Source organism: Lycorma delicatula, chromosome 4 (assembly GCF_047948215.1).
Source record: "Lycorma delicatula isolate Av1 chromosome 4, ASM4794821v1, whole genome shotgun sequence".
NCBI lineage: Eukaryota > Metazoa > Arthropoda > Insecta > Hemiptera > Fulgoridae > Lycorma > Lycorma delicatula.
The window spans coordinates 64,847,839-64,868,153 of NC_134458.1; the positions used below are offsets into that span (position 1 = coordinate 64,847,839).

The window sequence follows — 20,315 nt, forward strand, 5'->3', positions numbered from 1 at the left end:
GATCTGTAAATACAGTTTTTCTATCGCTCTTGTTTTAAATAAATTACGCTTCAAAAAAAATTAATTGAAAATGTTGTTAAAATCTGTAATATTTATAATTTTGCATGGCTATGTCTGTGTTAGAATGATTTCACTGATGCTTAACTTTTATAAATAGCCTGAGGCACATCCTGAATTAATTTCCAACATTAATTGGCTAGCATGTTAGTATTCCATTTCTCTTTATAGCGGCTTTCCATCACCAAAATGTCTTGGTGGAAACATTCACTGTGTTCATCACTTATGTCTCTGAGGTTGTCTGGGAAAAAATCCAGATTTGAGTGGAGGAAATGTGTTTTCAAAGATATATTACATCCCATAGCTCTGTATGAAGTAAGAAGTTAATCAACAATATCGTGGTAATTGTCAGATGTTTGTTTGCCGAAAACCTTTTTGCAAACATCTTTAAATGAAGCCCAAACTGTACTTTCTACATTATTTAACATTGAGTTAGATAAATACATCATCTTTGACCAACTCTCTTATTTGAGGACCAGCAAATATTCCTTCTTTAATTTTTCCTTCACTTACATTTGGAAGTTTCTGCCTGATGTACAAAAATCCGGGATATCCTTCTTCATTGCTTTACAAAATTTTTCATTAGTCCCAGCTTGACATGGAGAGGGGGTAAAAATATTTTTTTGCGTTCAACTAAGGGCTCATGAATAATGTTTTTCCCATTTGGAGTTAAGTTATCCCGTTTTTTCCACTCTTTGGTAACATAATGTTTATCCCTAGCTCGATTGTCCTATTCACAAAGAAAACACATGTACTTAGTATAGCCTAACTGCATGCCTAACAAAATAGCTATAACTTTCAAATCACCACATGTGTTCCAGCTATTTTTTTTATAATTTATTTTTTTAAGAATGTCTTTTATCACACTGTATGTCTTTTTAAAATTAATAGCATAAGCAATTAGTATTGAAGGATATTTGTTACTGTTGTGTAGTAGAACCACTTTTAAATTATACTTGGATAAATCTATGAAAAGGTGCCAGTTTTTAGGTTTATGAACTTGCCCTAAGTGCAACATTAGCTCATCAGTATTTGTGCAATAAACCAAATTATTTTCATCAATAAAGTACTGAGAAAGTTCTTTTGTCGGCTTCGAAAGCCCAAATTTTTTGTATTTTTTGAAGTAAATTGCAGTCTTGATCCTAACAGTTCAGCTTGATTTTTTTAATAAATTTAAGTTCCTAACCAAGTTATTTAATTCACCTTGTGATATAAGATGTGGCTTATTAGAAGATAATTCAAAATCAGAATCATTGTTGTCTTCTTCAGTACTGCCCGATTCTTCATCGCTGCTTTAGAAACATACATTCACAGGTGGCTCAGGAACTGGAATAATTTCACTGTGAGGTACAGGCATGATTGCAGATTGCAATTAAGGATGTTTTACAGTATGTTTAGATTTTTTAGAAATTCCAGACACACTTGTTAAACAAAAGTAACAATCGGTTACATGATCCGTTGGTTCACGCCAAACCGTAGGTACACCAAATGGCAAAGCCTTCCATTATCAGCCATCCTCTTAAATATACAGAACAATTAGTGCTATATGAGGAGCCCATGTCTTATCGTGATCACCAATTTTACACTGAAAGTACAAATGATATGCTTTTTTAATTAAAGGTGTAATGTTTTTTAATTTAATTTTACGGTAAACTCCCCACATACTTAACTAAAGGCATCCACATCATTTACACAATTTTGAGGCATTATGACACTGCACTGTTAACACACTTAAGACGGCAATAAGACTGAACAAAATTAATTTATTCCCAAATCCAGTGCTTAATACAAACAACACACAGCTGTGTTTTCAGCAACATGTTTTGACCTGCACAGACATGATTAATCTTGTCAATGAAGGCTCATTCTTCAGTATTAGGTATGTCTTTAGATGTCATAATATGTGACTATGATATGATTTAATTCTTTGTCTAGTATTGTTTATTTATAACTTAGAAATTATATTAACAAAGTTAAATAATAAAAAATGAGCTAACAAAATACAGTATAGGAGCTTAAAATGCTAACTATACATTGAAAAATGAAAAAAAAAAAATCCTTTAACTAAAATTTAAAGATTTTTCAAAAATGATGGGTGTAGAAACATTCTGAGTTCATAATCGTTTTCAGCATCAAAAAACAGATTAAAATCATGTATTGCATGATAGGAAACAAAAATTATGTTCATCACTGTTATCTGCACATTATTCAGTATATCAACCGATAATATTCAATTTACAAAAAAAAAAAAAATTCATAAGTTATTTATAACTGACTATTTGATCCTGTTTTCTAAGTAAAGTTCAGTTAACAATATATGTTAATTATACAACAATAATTAATTATATTAACAATATATGTATATATGCAAATTAGTAGTGTAAGATTTTAATTTGAAACTAAATATGATAATGAAGAAACATTATTTATGCTTGTAGAATAAACTTTTTTGTGTTTTCAGGTAATGATGTTGATAGAGAAGTGATATTAGAACGAGCACAGAGGTTACTGAGGTTGAAATTTGGGATAGATAGAGTAACAATCCAAGTTGAATCATATAAGCCTGAAATTATACTTGGTTGTCCACAGTGTAAGCTTCCAGTTAGTTAAAACTTCATTTATTTATTAATTTTTTTTTTTTTTTAATGGAAATTCATAGTATATAGAGCGTTGTAGTGATCTGGTGAAGGACAGATCTAAAGATAGTTTACTTATGTTTGGTCTGAATTTATTTTAAAATAAATTTTTTGTTGAAAAATAATAAAAAATAAAAAAATCATCTGTTGGATTTTGTATTTGTGATAATTTTACGTTATATGTACACTTCTTGTTTTGAATTAGCGCTAGTTACCACACACCATTAGATTAAATTTGCAATTTTTTGTTTCTGAAGTAAAATAAAAGTTGTTCAAGTTATTACAATTTTGCTGAAGCATCAGTTTCAACAGGAGCTTTATTTCAGGAAAGTAATATATCAGTAGCTGTTTAACAAAATAATACTTTCAACATTCCAAGTGTTTGCTTTTATGTGTGTGTGCATGTAAGTGTGTGAGAATATGTCTAATACTATAATTTAATTATTTTATTTGTTAGTTTTCTGGTAAATATTATCTATACCATGTAAAATCTGATATCACTGATGTCAGATTTCATTAATGATCATTGTGAAAATTTGTTGTTAATGATTTCAAAATTTTACCTAGTTTTAAAAACATTTAGTTAATTGTTTATGTTTTTCATTATTCTTAACTTTTTTCTTCTCTTTTACTTCTCAACATTCTTCATATTATAATTATTAGTAATTGTCTCATTTTAATTCAGAATTCTTTTTGTTGTTACACAATGTTAATTACTTAAGCAGAGCAAAATGAAAGCCAGTTTTTATGAAAGAAGATCATATTTAATGTTCTATTGAACATTTTTATGTGATTACAAATATTTATTAGATTCTACAGTAAAATTGTTACTGTTTCTGAAGTTGAAATTATAAGAAAGCATTTAAAATCTGAACTAGCAGTGTACTATATATTAGAGGTATATTAATAATTATTTAGAGGAAGGTAGTATTCAGCATTCAATTTATGAGTGCTGGAGTTATAAAATGTTATTTTACATTTAAACATTAATAATATTTAAATATTAAGTGACTAAGAATTTAGTTTAGGGATTAATAATTCAAAATTTTTTAAATATATTATTATTTATTTGTTAATGAAAATGATATATATTATTTATCAATAAAAATATTTTTATTAGACACTGAAACTTCTCTGAACAGCAATCACTGTTGATTGATCACTATTTGATGAACTGGTTTATGCCCTCTAATCCTGCTATATTTTTTTTTACTACTGTTGTGATTTCACCTTTCTGTCCAGCCAATGACTAAGCGTTTGAATTCATTTACTTTTAGATAAACTAATTCAAGATAGTTAAATATGACCAGATTATATACTTTTTTACTACCGTCAAGACATTTTTGTTGTGTTATGAAATTAGTTTTAAAAGAAAAAAATTTAATGGAACTTCACTTGCAGTGAGGTTGCATATACGATTTTGTATACATATCATGGTTGGATTTGTAATAGACAGTCAAAACTTGATTATCTTGCACTCAAATTACTGTTTATTCAAGCAGTGGAAATTTTAATTGTATAAATTTCTTCAGTTGTCTTTTAGCGCTGTCTTTTTTGTCAAACACTGGCCCAAAATTTCTTATTCAGCCGGGTTAGAATTAGTAAACTGTAATAAATATATATTGATCCTATAAAGTGTTTTTATCTTTTTTTTTTTGCATTTTCTAAAGTTAGTTTTAATCAGTGTACTGTACCAGAAGATTTTATTAGAGTGCTATTCATTAAATGACATTTTCACTATATGAAAATGCTAAAAAAATTGTTTAAATTAGACTATGAAAATGAGGATCATCTTTTCTATGGTCCTAATTACCTCTATTAACATTTCAGTTTGGGTGTTTATTGTCAGTTAAATAGAAAAATTACAGTGAAATGTAAAAATTATAATTGTAGCTTGCACTATGCTGAAGGAAATTGCAGTCTCTGGAGTGGTCTATAGACAAACCATCTTCCATTAGATCTCCATAAATTGTGTAATGGCTACAAAAAGCTCTGCATCTCAGTGTGAACTTAGTGAGTCCCTGATTCCAATCTGCAGAACCCAAATTATAGAAGGAATCGAGGGTAAGGAAGTATGAGATCAGTATAAAGGCAGTCTACCCATAGAGGACCATGTGTAAGATAAATATCCCTGCTTGATCAGTATTTTCTAATACCCTTTCTGTATTACCTACCATCAGGAGATCAGGGAATTTTACTCTAAGGGTGAGAACAGTAGATTACTTATCAGGGATTTTGCTTTGATTGCCTTGAATTCCCTGCAATAAAATTGCTTCTGTGTGATTGCCAAACTATCCAAGAGTGAGGCTTTTTTTTTGAAGGAACATCCTTGTTCATACTCAGAATTATGTATGTATGGATGGAAGTATTCGATCAGTGTATAAACTGTTCAGCTAGACTTCCACTTCCACTTCAAAGAGTTTTCCTTAGAGGATAAAACCTCTGCCCTCTTAAAATGGCTTTTCAGCCATACTGTTATTTTATTTAGCAACAGTGACTGTTTGATTATATCTAATTAAACATTTTTACAATAATTTTTATTTTAAGACAATTTCTATTATATTTACAATTATTGTTAACATTACTGTTGAACAAAATTTTAACTACAATGCAATCATAGTGTTATGCACCAATAATCTAGATTTATAATTTGGATGTTTTGATATTATTTCAAAATAACCAACTTTTTTATTAAACTTTTCGTAGGTATAATAGTAATGATATTTAAAATTTAATTTATTATTGTCATTGCTGTCTGGTATTTAAACTCTTCAACTTCTTGTAATGTCTCATTTTCCTTCACAACTTCTAGATTTAATTCTTAACACCACTCTTTTCTTTTCAGTTCTAATTATCATGTACCTGGTTTAAACAATTTCCTTTTAAGTTTATTGTTATTTAAATAGCCTTTTAGGATTTATAAATAAGAGTTTATTTTGTATATTACTTGATTTATCTGTTTCACTGTATGATAATATGTAATTTGCAAACACATGGACTTTGCAATACTCAGATATTCGGCTAATATCATTTATAAAAGTTTTAAATAATAATATAGGTCCTAAATTATTTCTTAGTTTACACCAAATTTACTTTCTACTTTTTTTTAAAACGGTACTTTTCTCTTGTTCGTTGGCTCTTTTGGAAGTCTTGACCAAATGAGTTGTTTTCTTGAAGTAATTATAAGTCATTTTAATACACTGATACCTATATAATACAATTTTTCTAACAACAATTTGCGATTTATCATTTTAAAAGCACACATGAGATCAATGGACACTGCTATCACAGTACTATCTTTCCAAAGTTTTAAAACTATTATATTACTATTTTCATAATTACAATGTTTACAAAACCCAATCGATAATATTTAACAATATTATTATCAAATAAAGATTTTGGTAGTCGTTAAAGAGAAGTTGTAATATTTTCTTTTCAAACAGTAATGTATTTGTCAGTCGGAGTCATATAGCATATGTAGGATTTTTTTAGTTTAGGGATTGATGCATTTTATTTGTTATTAAAAAATACACATAACTTTCAACAGAATAATTTTATTATTATATGGAAGAACATACCTTAAACTAATTTTCTACATAATTGTCTCCATTATAAAGCACTTTTCATAACTTGTAATCAGTTTTTTTATTTCTTCCTGAAAAAATGGCACTGCCAGTTAAGATAACCACTCCACTCTTACTGTATTTTTCATGTCAGAATTGTCGTCCTAGCCATGACCAGCAAGAGATTGCTTGAGATGGCGAAACAAGTGGTAGTCACTTGGCACCGTATTGGGTAAGAAAAGACTAATCGGAGCTTAATCACTTGGTTTTGTAACCTTTGTTAATATTTTTGGCACCCAATGAGTGATTGATTTTGTGATTGCCTAGGTTTTGTGTTACAATTTCCTGCAAAACTGTTTATGAATTTCAAGGAACTCTATACATTACAAAGAAATTGCAAATTATTTATCTTCTTTAATTTTTTCATCTACTTGTATAATCAAATTGTTATTCGTGGTGGAAGGGCGCCCACTCCTTTGCTCATCATGCATATTACTGTATCCCTTACAAGAAATCTCTAAGTCACTAAAATTTTTGTTATAACATATTAAGGATGTATCATCTACGTATGTTGAATTCTTCATGTTTGTAGCCACGGGAAAGTCATTTTTATATAGAATGTACAACATGGGACCCAAAATAAAGCCCTGCAGAACACCTTTATCACAATACCCCATTCTGACTGATATTTAATTTGTGAGTTATTCCTTATATATTGTATTTCTGTACATTGTTGTCGGTTTTGTAAATAGGATTAGACTAAATAAAATCCCATTCCTCTAATATCCCAATTATATAATTTCTCAAGCAAGTCAAAAGTTTTTGATAAATCTATCATAATACCTAAAACTGTTATTCTTAACTAATTGAGTTATTACTTCATATGTATAACCCAGCAGTGGCAGTTGAAACATGCACTTAATGGCAGTTAAAACCTTTCCTGAAATCATGCTGAGACCCGCTGAGAATATTATTAACTTCCACAAAGTGACAAATTCTGTTTGCAATAGCCTTTTCTAATATTTTACTAAATATTGAAAACAGTGCTACAGGTCGATAATTATCTACTTCTTTATTATTTCCTTTTTTATAGATTGTGTGTTTATAGTGGATTCTGTATAGATAGTGTGGTTTTTTTATCTTTAATGTGTGCTGGAATATTAAGGATTTATGGTTGGAACATACAGTTATATTAGTTTCTGGGCAATATGAATTGAAAACCATATTACATATTTCATAAAAATAATTCCCACATTTGGTTACATGAAACGAGCACAAATAACTTGTCCTAACTAATGGAAGACAAACCCACCGGGTTGGTCTAGTAGTTAACGCGTCTTCCCAAATCAGCTGATTTGGAAGTCGAGAGTTACAGCGTTCAAGTCCTAGTAAAGCCAGTTATTTTTACACGGATTTGAATACTAGATCGTGGATACCGGTGTTCTTTGGTGGTTGGGTTTCAATTAACCACACATCTCAGGAACGGTCGAACTGAGAATGTACAAGACTACACTTCATTTACACTCATACATATCTACATATCATCCTCATTCATCCTCTGAAGAATTATCTAAACGGTAGTTACCGGAGGCTAAACAGGAAAAAAAAAACTAATGGAAGACAACTCAGCCTTTAACATCCCTAATTTCCTTATACAGTGGTCCCTGGTTATAACACAGGTATAAGGGGACATTCACTGATGTGCTTTATATCAGATACCGTGGTATAAACAAAGGTAGGAATTTTCATACATACTTTGCGCTTATATACCTAGTACAGCATAGAATACCATCATATTTTGGTTAGAAACCCCTTAAAATTCAGAATTGAACCAGAAACTAAACTTCCTTCACTCCTTTTCTGGACAAACCATGTGTAAAGGCAATCATCAATAACATCAGTTTTTGAAAGTCTGGCTTTTTCTTTCAAGACTTGCTTTTTCTTCAACTTTGTCTAGAAAGGAATGCAATTTAGTTTCTTCTGTCATCCACCCCTGTATTGTGCCTTCTGTAATTCTGAGTTCTCTCTTTAATTGCACTTTTGAAACCCATTTTACTTTATCGATTACTTCTACTTTTTCTCTTACAGAATATGACTTAGGTTTAGTAGTTGCCATTTTCACAAAAAAATTTACTTTCTCACAAAACAAACGGTAAAATTTATTTAGCAATAGTAATGTCAAAAAATCCAGCCTCTTCTGTATTACCTTCCCCCATTGTAATAAAATGTTCCCATTCTATAAAATGTATCCATCTCAATACATTTCTTCCTTTGCCTTCTTGCTTTTGATAACCGTATTAAACGCCATTGTATATTCTTCTCTTAACAGCTTCAATAAATTATTATTTTCTTTTAAGATACTAATCACTTTCATTAAATATTCTCTTTTATCTCTAGCAATTCTTATTCAAGAACCTTCTAACTTTTTGGAAACTTTCAAGAATTTCAGTTTCTGCCAAAAATTTATTAATAATACAAATATAAAATAACTTTTTGTTATATCCTGGTTGCAAAGAAAAATCTGCATTGTCCTGATCTATTTCATCCTCTGATTTATCTGTAATCACCCTCTTAGCAATACTTACTGAATTCTCCCCATCCGATTCCAGTGTATTGAGTATTTTATGTATTAAATTTAATACAAATAAAATATCAGGGAAGAATACTTCCATTTTATTAAGTTTTTAGTTATACTTTTAATAATTTTAACTACTAATTGTTGAATTTACTTTATAAATTATTTTAATTTTTACTTTTAACTAAATGATTATAAATAAAGCCTTTGTAAAACTACTCACATTAGCAACATTATTTTCCACTGAAATAGGAACAATTTATTATTTTTGAAATTAATGTTTTGTATCATTTAATAATCCAGATAACAATAGTTATCATGTCTATGGCTTCCCTTCCAGAACACAACTTATCTGTTATCTCTGCTCTGTATATTCACTATGGCTTCTCTTAATATTTAATTATTATTGTAAAATTATTCTTCCATCAATTATATAACAACTAAGTTTAAGTGAAATCATAACATAATATACTGATCTACATACACCTGTACAGTGACATCTTTCCAGTAAATTTTTTTTGTAACTAGGAGCTCGATATGAACCATTCCTGCTGTACAATTTTTTTATTTTATGGGTAATAGAATAATGTGATCTTTCAAGAATTTTCAAGTTATATGTTTATGGAATGTTTTTCTGATCTCATCAGATGTTGGTTTGATTACAGAAAAAAAAAATGCTGACAGTATGCTGTAATTCAACCCAAAGAAATTCTATTCCATTATACATGATGGTTGAGAGAACTAGTTCAATACATGTCACTTCATCCCCTTGCATTCTTTATTTATTATCCTTTCTAGATATAGCTTGCTGAGACATCACTTCTATGGAACTGTAGACTTTAATGCAGAATACTGTCTTTCCTGGGACCATTATGTGACAATTTTTTTGTTTTGATGTTTATGTTAAGAAAGTTTATGGTATAACAGTATTATAAAGAATTATATTTGTAGATTGTGTATTTAGTTTATTACAGAAATTTTTGCAGAAATTCTGTTCATGGTTGTTATTTTTTCATCACATTGCAGATTTATTTTTGTTGTATATTTAATATGATGATGTCAGTTTCACTATAATTTTACTTTTCAACTTATCCTTTACTGTAATAATGACTCCATGATCTTATGTCTGTAGTTGTTGTCATTAAATATAATTCCTTATTAAAAGGAATAATAAATTTAAAAATTATGAAGTGAGTTTTTATTAAATTTGTTTAACCCTATGATTAATATTTGTTTAGCAACTTTTGAGTAAGAACTGCCGTTTTCCTACTTAGGTCATTAGAATCATTTAGTACTAAGCATAATTTTACTGCTTGATTTTAAAGATAATTCTTACTATTTTTGCAATTTTATTACTATAATTATAATCTGTAATAACTTTATCAGATCGTTAAATTATAAAAGAATATTGTGACTGAAGAAAGTGGCATTCATTTGATACTGTTTTTGTATTAACTGGAATTAATTTTTAATACTGACAATCTGTATGTCAAAATTCATGTTACTTACGTATTCCTGTAATATTCAATCATATACAGTATCAGAAGAATTAATTTTGTAAATTAAAATTTAAAATGTTTGTATTGTTTCCATTAAGATATCAAATCTATTATATAAATGTTTTATGCATGTGTAGTTCTGTAACTTTAATGTCAAAATAAATTCAGCTGATTTTTTTAAAAAAATTATCCAATGAGAAACATCAAGTTTTAGTTATATTTAGATTATTACCCAGTACAGTAAGTTACTCACTGATTTGTGTTAAGATAATCAATGTCATAGATTTCCTTTAAGTCAATGCCAATTTAATACTTATTGTAATTATTCATACATACATCACATGTTGAGTATTAGTTAATATGTCAGCCAAATAACTCCTAATACCCTGTTTATTTTGGTAAACATTTTTTTCTTGTTTGTAATTAGATTGTGATTATCAAATATTTCTATAACTTGTAAATATTATGTGTATATTACATTGATAAAGTAAAATACTGATTTTTTAAATCTAGTATTCAAGAAGCTATTTTTTGATTCTTAAGCATTATTATGTGAGTTATGCGTAATAAATTTCTTGGAAAAACTTTATTTATTTTTTACTTGTAAATTGTCTTCGTATTACTATTGACATTGTTCAAGTATTATATATTTCTGTAGAAATTAAGTTACATTGTTGAAGGCTGTGATGTTTGTATCTTGCCAAAGCTATAATTTGGGTGATTTAATAATTTTTACAAAATAGCAAAAAAAAAATGTAGATATCGTAGTGATTAGTTGCTGTGTACTGAATTATTATTGTGAATAATAGATTTGTTAAATTTTAATTTATCTTCAAATTTTGAAGTAATGTTTGACAATATATTATAAATTAAATTATTGTTGTAGTGTACCTAATGTTAATTTTGTTATGTTTATTATTAAAGATGAGTGTACATTGGTGAAATAAATTGTATTTGCAAGCTGGTTTTTATTTGTCATGTGGGAAAGGAATCCTTTATCCATGTAGAGCTCTGCTTATGTTAACAAGTTTAGTATATAATTTACTAAAAATAATTGTTAATTGTAAATAAATATTACATTCATATATATTTTTATCTGTTCATACATATTATTATAGCTTCCTAATTTGTTTCTTTTTTTTCTTAATTTTATTACACTTACATATCTTGTTAACATTTTTTTCAATATCTATATTATTTTTTATGGTGGTTCATACCTTTACCATCTCATCAAAAAGCAATCCTGCCCTGTTGCATAATGGCTATTTATATGTGCGTTATAAAGCATTGTTTCCCATTTCAAGGCAATGGGTTTGATTTCCTGTTATGTGTAATAAAAACCTGCTATGCAACAATAAATACTGACTGCGAAAAATATTGTTAAGGGAAGCATAGGTTTTCATTTCCATCCAAAACAAAATTCTCCTGTAGTCAGATCACCAGTGTCAGTCATCTAATCTGTGGTTCCTTTCTCCTCTTCAACTTCTAGTCAATTTTTTTACTCTGTCTTAACAGCTATTTATTCACTTCTCTATCCAATATTGATTTCTTCCAAGAAAACTACAGCAGGAGATGAACTTTTTATTGAAGAATAAGAGGCTTAAAAACAGATGAAAATTCTCAAGAAATCATAATTTCTTTAGAATTTAGAATTTCTTGAGCTCAATCAATTGAGAATGATTGTGCTGCAGCTCCATCTGAGGGAGATGGAATGTTGACAGATAATTTGACACTTGATTGTTTGTATCCTTTGGTTTTAATGAATTCAGAATCAAGAACGAAATTCATTCTATTAGAAATGTATGAAAAAAAAACATGTAAAACACAAATTATGAAATTAAAATCTTACAGTAACAAACTTGAATTTGAAAAATTGTAATTATCCAATAAAGGCTTTTTTGTCAGATATAAAAATTTGACTAAAATTATAATTATTACCAATCAAAATAGAAGCCTGCATTTACTTTTGCCTTAGAATGCAATCAAGACCCAACTTAACAGACTATCACTACCAACTAAAATTATTTTTTTGGCTGGCACCCAATAAAATATTCAAGGCTGCAGATTTGCACCTGTTTTAAATTATAAATTTGTAGAGCCATTTTTGTACAGGGTTACATTTGTCCAGAGGCTACAGCTGAAGCTATTTGCAATTCTTAAAAATAAAATTTTGACAAAAATAATTGGTTTGTATATAAATGAATTTCAGTTACATGAATTCTGAACCATACTCATTAAATCACATCAGGAAGTACATTAATGGTTAATGTATTACATAAAAATTGTAATGTTTGTTTAATGTAATAAATTAATAGTTTTAAACAAACATAATAGGTTTTCAATTTTATTACTGTCATTATTTTTTCCATAACATCCTTTAAGTATGAATTGTCTCTAACAGGCATGAACAGAGAACAAATTAACATGAAACTTTGCAATTTACTTTCAATTTACAGAAATGCCAGTCTTAAAGTTATTTTTAACTTACCTCAATGACTCCAATTAATTGTCAACATCTTTAAAGTACATGCTTATGAAAAGTACAGCCAGAATTACTTTTCAGTCGATACTGCTTAGCTGCAGATTATTTTTTAGCAGGTATGTCTGGCTAGTAATGACAGACACTGCCATGATATAAAGTATAAGTTAAAAGAATAGCTTGTTAAGATTGGAACTTGCCTTTGAGTAGTTTAAAGATGGTTTTCAAAAGTATAGTGTTCTGAACTGCTGCATCAGTGATTACAAATTTGATCATAACAGAACCTTAGTCTTAACGAAGTTTTCACAGCAATTATAGTTGTGTTGGTGTATTTAAGATATGCTTCTCCATGGTTACCAACGTGATGGGAAAGGCTTACCATCAGATTTGATTTTAAATCTGGGGGCTGTTATGTGGAAATTGCAAAGGTGGCAAGAAATATTTAGTGAGTCCGAATGAAATATATCCTGTGGAACACGGTCCCCAGGCTATATTTCAGATTGGTGAAATATATCCAAACCAGAGTCGCTACACAAGCTGATGCTACCACTTTTTACTCTTAAGTTGTCTTATGCTGCCCAAAATCAGCAGGTTAAATCTGTTGGTTTTTTAAACATGGCAGAATAAGTGGAATAATTCACTTAAGGAAAGGTTTGTGTATAAATTAATATCAGGCTTTGGGAGATGATATGCCACTAAAGTCTATCTAAGAGCCGTGAAAATTTTGCCAGTATTCAGTGTTTTAAGTGATTTAGTCTAGCATCTAATGATGTACGATGTAGTTTTTGAAAGAATGGTCTAGTTGAATAAACATCTGATTTTTGAATGCCCTTCTTTTGGGGGAAGTGGCTAGTATCATACTAAAACTTCAAGGCCTGGGGAAAGACGCCTTTTACAGCAAAACTTTCGGCTGCAACCTGTACTGCTGGTTTGTGTGAATTCCTCAGTGAGACTGTTTCAGTCAACTATCATTGATAAAATTTAGGAGCTTCACTTCTGGAAAGGTGGATCCAATTGCCAGCTAATTTTCATTCAGAAGACCTCTTTAGTAAACTGACAAGTAATTTTTACTACTAAAAACGGCTTGGTAATTGCAAACCCAACCTAATTAGCATAGTTAATGTCCAAATTATTTTAATTCTAACATAGGTAAATTTATTTTATTGCTTTAAGTCCAGTTTTATTAGTGTGACTTAACTGAGGATGATGGACGTACTCGTAACTAGGGCCTAATATGCCATATTCACCCTCTTGCCTATTTTATACTTTACCATAGTGTTAGCTTAAAATTTTATTTTATTAATGAAATGGTCACTAAGTAATCTGGTACTAGTATGAGTTCATAGGAACAGACTCCAGATCCAAACCTTAAGACTTAGGTAATCCAGTGGGGTATTGGCAGAAAAAGTGCCAGTTAATCAATTACCAATAACACTCTAAATTCTATATGGTCACAAAAGTTTTCAGGGGGTACGTTACTTGAGCTGAGCTTATTAATTTCATCTGTAAATTTTATTTTGTAGCAACTGGGCATTATTTTATCAAAAAATTCAATTCTAGGTGTAAAAACCTTTCAGAGCGTAATCCCTGGGTGGGGGTGAACATGATTCTGTCAGTGACATTAAAAATCTCAAGAAAATATTAAAGAAAACTACCATTTTACTTTATTCTGTTTGCAACCTCCTTTATGGGGCATAATTCTTCAGGGACACTGTGTTGACCTGAGACTTTTCAAATGAGCAGGACTAAAAGACTTTAAATACGATAATGGGTCACCTTTCAGATTTTTAAAGGTTCTAGTGAGTTTCAGGAATTGGATAACATGCAAGATCAATATTATTTGGTAGAAGGTAATTACTTTTTGTAAAAATTTTAATTTTTATATATCCATTGATAGGAGGTAGGAGGAATTACCCTCCCAATAGGATTTCACCAGACATGTGTAATGTTACACACAAATAATGATGCACCACAACTTATCAACAATTTTAAAATTCTACAAGATGGTAGGGGTCCATTGTAGAATGGACAGGACTAAATAGAATTTTGAAAACTTAAGTAACCTCCTGCTACTTGTACAAAAAATATCTGAGATTTTTGCTCCCATGGGTGATCATTAATAGAATTTCTAAATGTTTCCAGTGGAAGAGTAAAAAACCCTATATATTTTTTTCAGATTGATAGCTCAAATTACTTTTTGTTATAATATACACTTGCATTTCCAATCAGTTCAAATCTACACCTCGGGCAGAGTTGGATGTTGATATTTTTAATCTTTCTAATCATTTACTGCCTTTGCTGAAAAGATAAACTATGCTGTAGGGTGGTTAAATTATGCTTTTTTATTTTTTCTTGCTTCCCTCCATAGTGCCAAAAATGCGCTTATAATTTTTGATGATTTCTATCTACATGACCTCACATTCTTTAGTTTCTACTGAAAGCTTATTGCAGAACTTAATGTGTAATTTAGAAAACTGGACAAATCATACAAGTTCTAATTTCTCTACTACATTCCCAGTTTGCAGAAAGAAAAAAGACCTGCCTTAAAGGATGATATATTGAAATGTTTATATGTTAATTTTTTAGGCCTCTATTTCGACAAACTTATGATATGATTAAGCATTTTAAGTTGTTGAAAGCTGGATGTAACTGTATGTTTTTTCAGTCCAACCTAGAAGATTAAAAATCTAGATTCCGATTGTAATTCTTTGATATGAATGATTATAAGTGCTCTGTGTTCAAGTGCTGTTCAATATGTTTTAGTAGAGCCATCTATCTCATAAGGATCAATTATTTTTAGTAAGATTCTATAGGATGTTAATTTTTAATCTTGTCTGAAGTTACACGTTTGGTTTCGCTCATATTTTCAGTATGTATTTATATTTTAAATAATTAATATGGACTTTAACTGCACCTATTTATAATTTATAATTATTTGTGAATTTTATGATATTGCTCTAATCAAGGTTTTTATTTTTTTTAAATCTGAAAATATTTTCTAATTTTTAATTAGTTTTCATGTGGTTGAATTTTGATGAGAGTTCTACATGTGAACATGGTGACCAACCATGCCCTAGCAAACATATACATAAAAACCTCATATGCAATAACATTTTTGTCATCATGGGATTTTCTCCACACCAAAATCAGGCACCCTTTTTAAAGGATATGACACTGTGAAAGTCAGATGTCTGACTGAAAATCTTTTCTTTAAATTGCCCATTACATTATAATTGTACTAACATGTAGTAGTGATAGCCTACAACTTCTTTTTCAAGAGTCAGGAAGACTAAAAATGAATCCTTTCCTTGTACACTGTTTTTACATCTATTGTCAAAGTCATTCCTTTGCCTGATTCTGAATGGTTCTACTTTAATAAGAGCACAACTTGAATTATAAATTAGATCTATATGTGATATTGCTGAAAATGTTGAAAGTGATTGAAGCCCTTGGTGAGTACCTGCGATTGAAATTCATTATAATCACAATTAACCACTTAGAAGTGCTGATAGTTGTTTCAAGACATGGTATCAAGAAATCTCCTAGTACCAAAACAGTCTTTTGACCTTAAATGTATGTGTCTATTGGAATATTGATTGTAATTTTTTGTACAACTCCTGTACTATATTTATAACAAAGAAAAACATTAAAGGTTATACATAAGCGAGGTCCAATTGGGTAATGGTAGATGCGACATATTCAGACAACTTTACAATTCCACCATTGAAATTCATGGTTGAATAACCGAAACTGATTCACGGTTTTACGATTAAGCAACTGAACGGAGTTATATCTCAATAGTTAAGACTGAATCATTCTGACACTCCTGCGTGCAAGTACAATTATCGTTTGCTTATAATAATGTACTGTAAGCTATCACTTGTCTGGCGCCGTGGCTTGCCGATGATAAGCAGTTAAAGTTTTTGTGCCTATGTTACTGTTTAATAACTACGTTACAATTAACTGTAATATAATACTTCACCATAATGTTCAGTCAGTGAAGAAAACTATTTCAGTCTGTGTTATTGTGTTCCATACGGTACAATACAGTTTTGTAGTTCATTTCTAAAACAGTTTAATTTGGTATTATTTTCATTAATTTTATTTTATGCCAATTGGATTTTAACAATGTGTGATTCTATCGTGAAACATAAACTGGAAAAATCCTTGAGTAGTTCCGAAAAAAATCAGCAACGTATATATAACTTTAAAACAAGATAACCCTGAAACTGGTGGCAGAAATTGTTCGAAAAGCAAGTAGTGCAACAGGAATTTTTTTTTTTAAAGAGGTGGAGGAACCCAATTTAGAGGCGCCTAAGCTGTGTTGGGCTCGCTAACAGGTTCCGCCAGTTATAACCAAAGGCGTATGTATTCCTGCACACTACCGACTAAACCTCCATCCCTTGCTGGGACTGTTTATAAAAACATATCATCAGAAGAAGGGGGAATCGCCCACCACACCAATATAACAATGTCACATAACACTACTAGAAGCAACACCAGCCGCTGACGCTTCCATCTGCCAGGAAAAACTGTCTCGTTAAGACAGGCGTTGTATGTCTCTAAAAACGCCTCTAGCATTCTCCAAGTTGACATCGCGTTCAGAATGAAACCCATTTCAACTCCAGCGTGGATTAAAATTGACCGATCACCTTTATTTATCGGCACATTTACTCCTGCACCACGGTCATCCGATCACGATTTTATCGTCGAATGGAATGTTAAAATATACGATTTGCCCAAATAAACAATCGAAGTTTTATTTTCTGCAATCTCTTATTTTTCTTAAATATTCTGTCCTCTTCCACCAGATGTTTTCTTTCTCAATCAAAATTTTCCTGTTATCAGTTTTACACCACAAAGCCGAACTCTCAGTATAGCTGCTAGTGTAATTTTAAAACCTTTAATTAAACACTCTTTGGAAGTTCTTTGCGTAATTTATTTAATGTAGGCAGTTCATAACGTGCGTGAAACTTGTTAATTGTTCGCCTTGATCAAAACTGTCTTAACAGTTTTGAACGTTGTTCATACTTTTTTGGTGTGCTGAATGAGCACGACTGCGATTTAGATTTAAGAAGATCCTGCTTTTCTACTCTGGAGTTTTTGAACTTGTGATTTTGAAATCCCACAAGCTACAGCTGCAGCGGTTCTTCCTGCACATTTTTGAATGCGTGTTAAATGTTTGTCATCTTCTAATGTTCCTAAATTTATAGCTTCTCTCTTCATAAAATCGAAATTATTTCACGAGCTTGACTACAATATTTTCTATTCTTTTTTAAATAAGGCGTAAATAAATATTATATTAAATTTGTTCACGGCTTCTACTCACATGATGTTTATTAATATTAACTTCATCATTACTGCTAATACCCATCATAAGTGCATACAAATTTAACTTGTAGCAAATATTTTGATAACCTTTATTCGTATAAAGTGGTCTTTCATTTCATGATTCACTTGATGTAGGGAATGTAATTATAATCTATGAATACAAGTATAAACTTATCGTTTTAGTACTGTATATAGTAAGAGATATTTTTAAATATACGCTAAATATTTTTGAAAAAATTATGGTATTAGTGTAGGAGGTGATCTACCTCTGTAGTTATTCTCAGATGGTACCACCGAATGCTATATTGAAATAAATAAATACAAAAAAGAATGAATAAATGTAGTAGTTAAAAACACACATTGCTGAAGACTCTGTTCTGAACGAGCCTAATGTTACAAGAAAAAAGTAAAACGAAGGCCTGAGCAGTGGTTGTGTCTGTTTCGTGCAAGCAAGCTGTTATTTACGTAAAATGAGCATGTTTTTTTTACGTACAAGCATTTTTTAACTTAGTTTTCATTGTAGTCAGCAAACTCTATTGGTAGGGATAGCAACTAGGTGATCTTTGCAGCGCTTTGTACATGATTGAACTTTCATAAGTAGCCCTACAGAATTAAACTGTAATTATTTTAGAAAATAATAACACTAATAATAATTGTTACTGAACTTTCGGTGTTTCTCGAATAACGTAACGTTATTAGAAAAAAATAATTTAATTCAATATCGTAAAAAAGCAAAATCGGTTAGAAAAAAAATGTTTTTACATTATTTCGAGAAGTATTCAACATTGTTATATGATAAATATAAATTTTGTACAGTTTAAGTTAATAATTACAGCCTTCTTGTTTGCAAGTTTTTTTTATTAATGTAGTATTGTCATTAGGGGGTGCTGATGTGGTGAAGAGCTCGCTGTCTTACTTAGTCTTCGAAGGTGTTGTTGATTGTTGAGTTAGGAAAGTAGAAGGCGTAGTTTAGTGGCACAGTGTTATTTTAATAAATGCTGGACAAAATGTCGGTTGAAAGAAAACGATTTGAATGTTCAGCTTTACCTAAGGGATGGCAGAGAGAAGAGGTTGTTCGCAAGTCCGGTTTATCTGCTGGAAAAGTTGATGTTTATTATTACAGGTATGCATGAATAATTCAAACGAAGATGCATTTTATTCTTGTTTTTCGAGTGTTATGTTTGATATTTGCATTTGTGTGGAGTTTTTGCTGTGTGGTTAGGAATTATTCACATACTTTACTGACACGGCTGTTTTTTAAACACCAACGTAATGATTACCAGATGTTTCCTTGTGTCAGCAATCAAAACTATTGTGCATTTGTTTTGGAGGTTAAAGAGACAAATTAATATTTCATTTGTGATTTTACTAATAATAATTACTGATGAACGTTTCAATTACATTGAGTTCCGTTACTGTGATTTTAAGTTAAGTCTGATTACCAATTGTTGAATTCTGCTTTTGGCATTTCAGAACTAACCGCACCATAATGGTACACACAGTTCCTGAAGGTAGTATGATTTTCACCATTCACTACTGTAGCACGAAGTGCTATTGAGGCTGTGGGAAGTGGTCTTATATCTTTTATGTGGTCTTCATGTAATATTACTCCTATACATGCTTGTATTAATGAAATAAATGGAAAGAGTTAGAATAAATTGTGATCATTAATAGAATTTTAATTTATTAACCAAAATTAACACTTGACAGTAATTTTTTATGTTTTGAAAATATTAAATTAAAAATAGACTTCCTTTACAACAGATTTGACTACCACATACATTGATAAATGTGGGCAACAGAGTATGAGTCGTGTGAAGCTGTATGCACGTAATTATGACTGAAACTCAGTTCAAGATTTAAATTTTACTCCTGTTGAGTTTAGAATATATCACTGTATTTCATTGATAATGACATTATGGTAATCACAGTTATATCTGATTTATGAATCATGGTGACTGTAACAGATTTGTAATTCAATACCGATCACCAGTGATGACATATGTCTTCATTACCCGATGTGTTATTCTTTATCATCATTTTCAGTTAGAAGAATATCGCCAGTAACCTTTTTTACTGTTATTGTATTAGATCACACTTTACTCATTGTTGAAAAAATGTTTATTCAAAAGTTTTTTTTTTTCTAAATCGTTTGTCTGGATGTTCACTCACAAC

General features: G+C 30.1%; 2 protein-coding genes across 3 annotated transcripts in view; both read left to right on the forward strand.

Annotated features, from left to right (window-relative positions):
* LOC142323483 (proton-coupled zinc antiporter SLC30A2-like) overlaps positions 1-12,573 on the forward strand; it is a 47,184-nt gene extending 34,611 nt beyond the window's left edge. Inside the window, exons 7-8 of the mRNA XM_075363193.1 lie at positions 2,519-2,647; positions 11,846-12,573. Of these exons, the coding sequence (XP_075219308.1) occupies positions 2,519-2,647; positions 11,846-11,925 (209 nt within the window). The 3' untranslated portion in view covers positions 11,926-12,573. The remainder of the gene's footprint in view (positions 1-2,518; positions 2,648-11,845) is intronic.
* Positions 12,574-18,984: 6,411 nt separating this feature from the next.
* The window catches only part of MBD-like (methyl-CpG-binding domain protein 2), a 66,140-nt gene continuing 64,809 nt past the window's right edge, over positions 18,985-20,315 (forward strand). Inside the window, exon 1 of one of the 2 annotated variants that reach the window (XM_075363194.1) lies at positions 18,985-19,263. In XM_075363194.1, coding sequence (XP_075219309.1) covers positions 19,136-19,263 — 128 coding nt within the window. In that variant the 5' untranslated portion in view covers positions 18,985-19,135. The remainder of the gene's footprint in view (positions 19,264-20,315) is intronic. The other variant, XM_075363196.1, reaches the window with a different exon arrangement.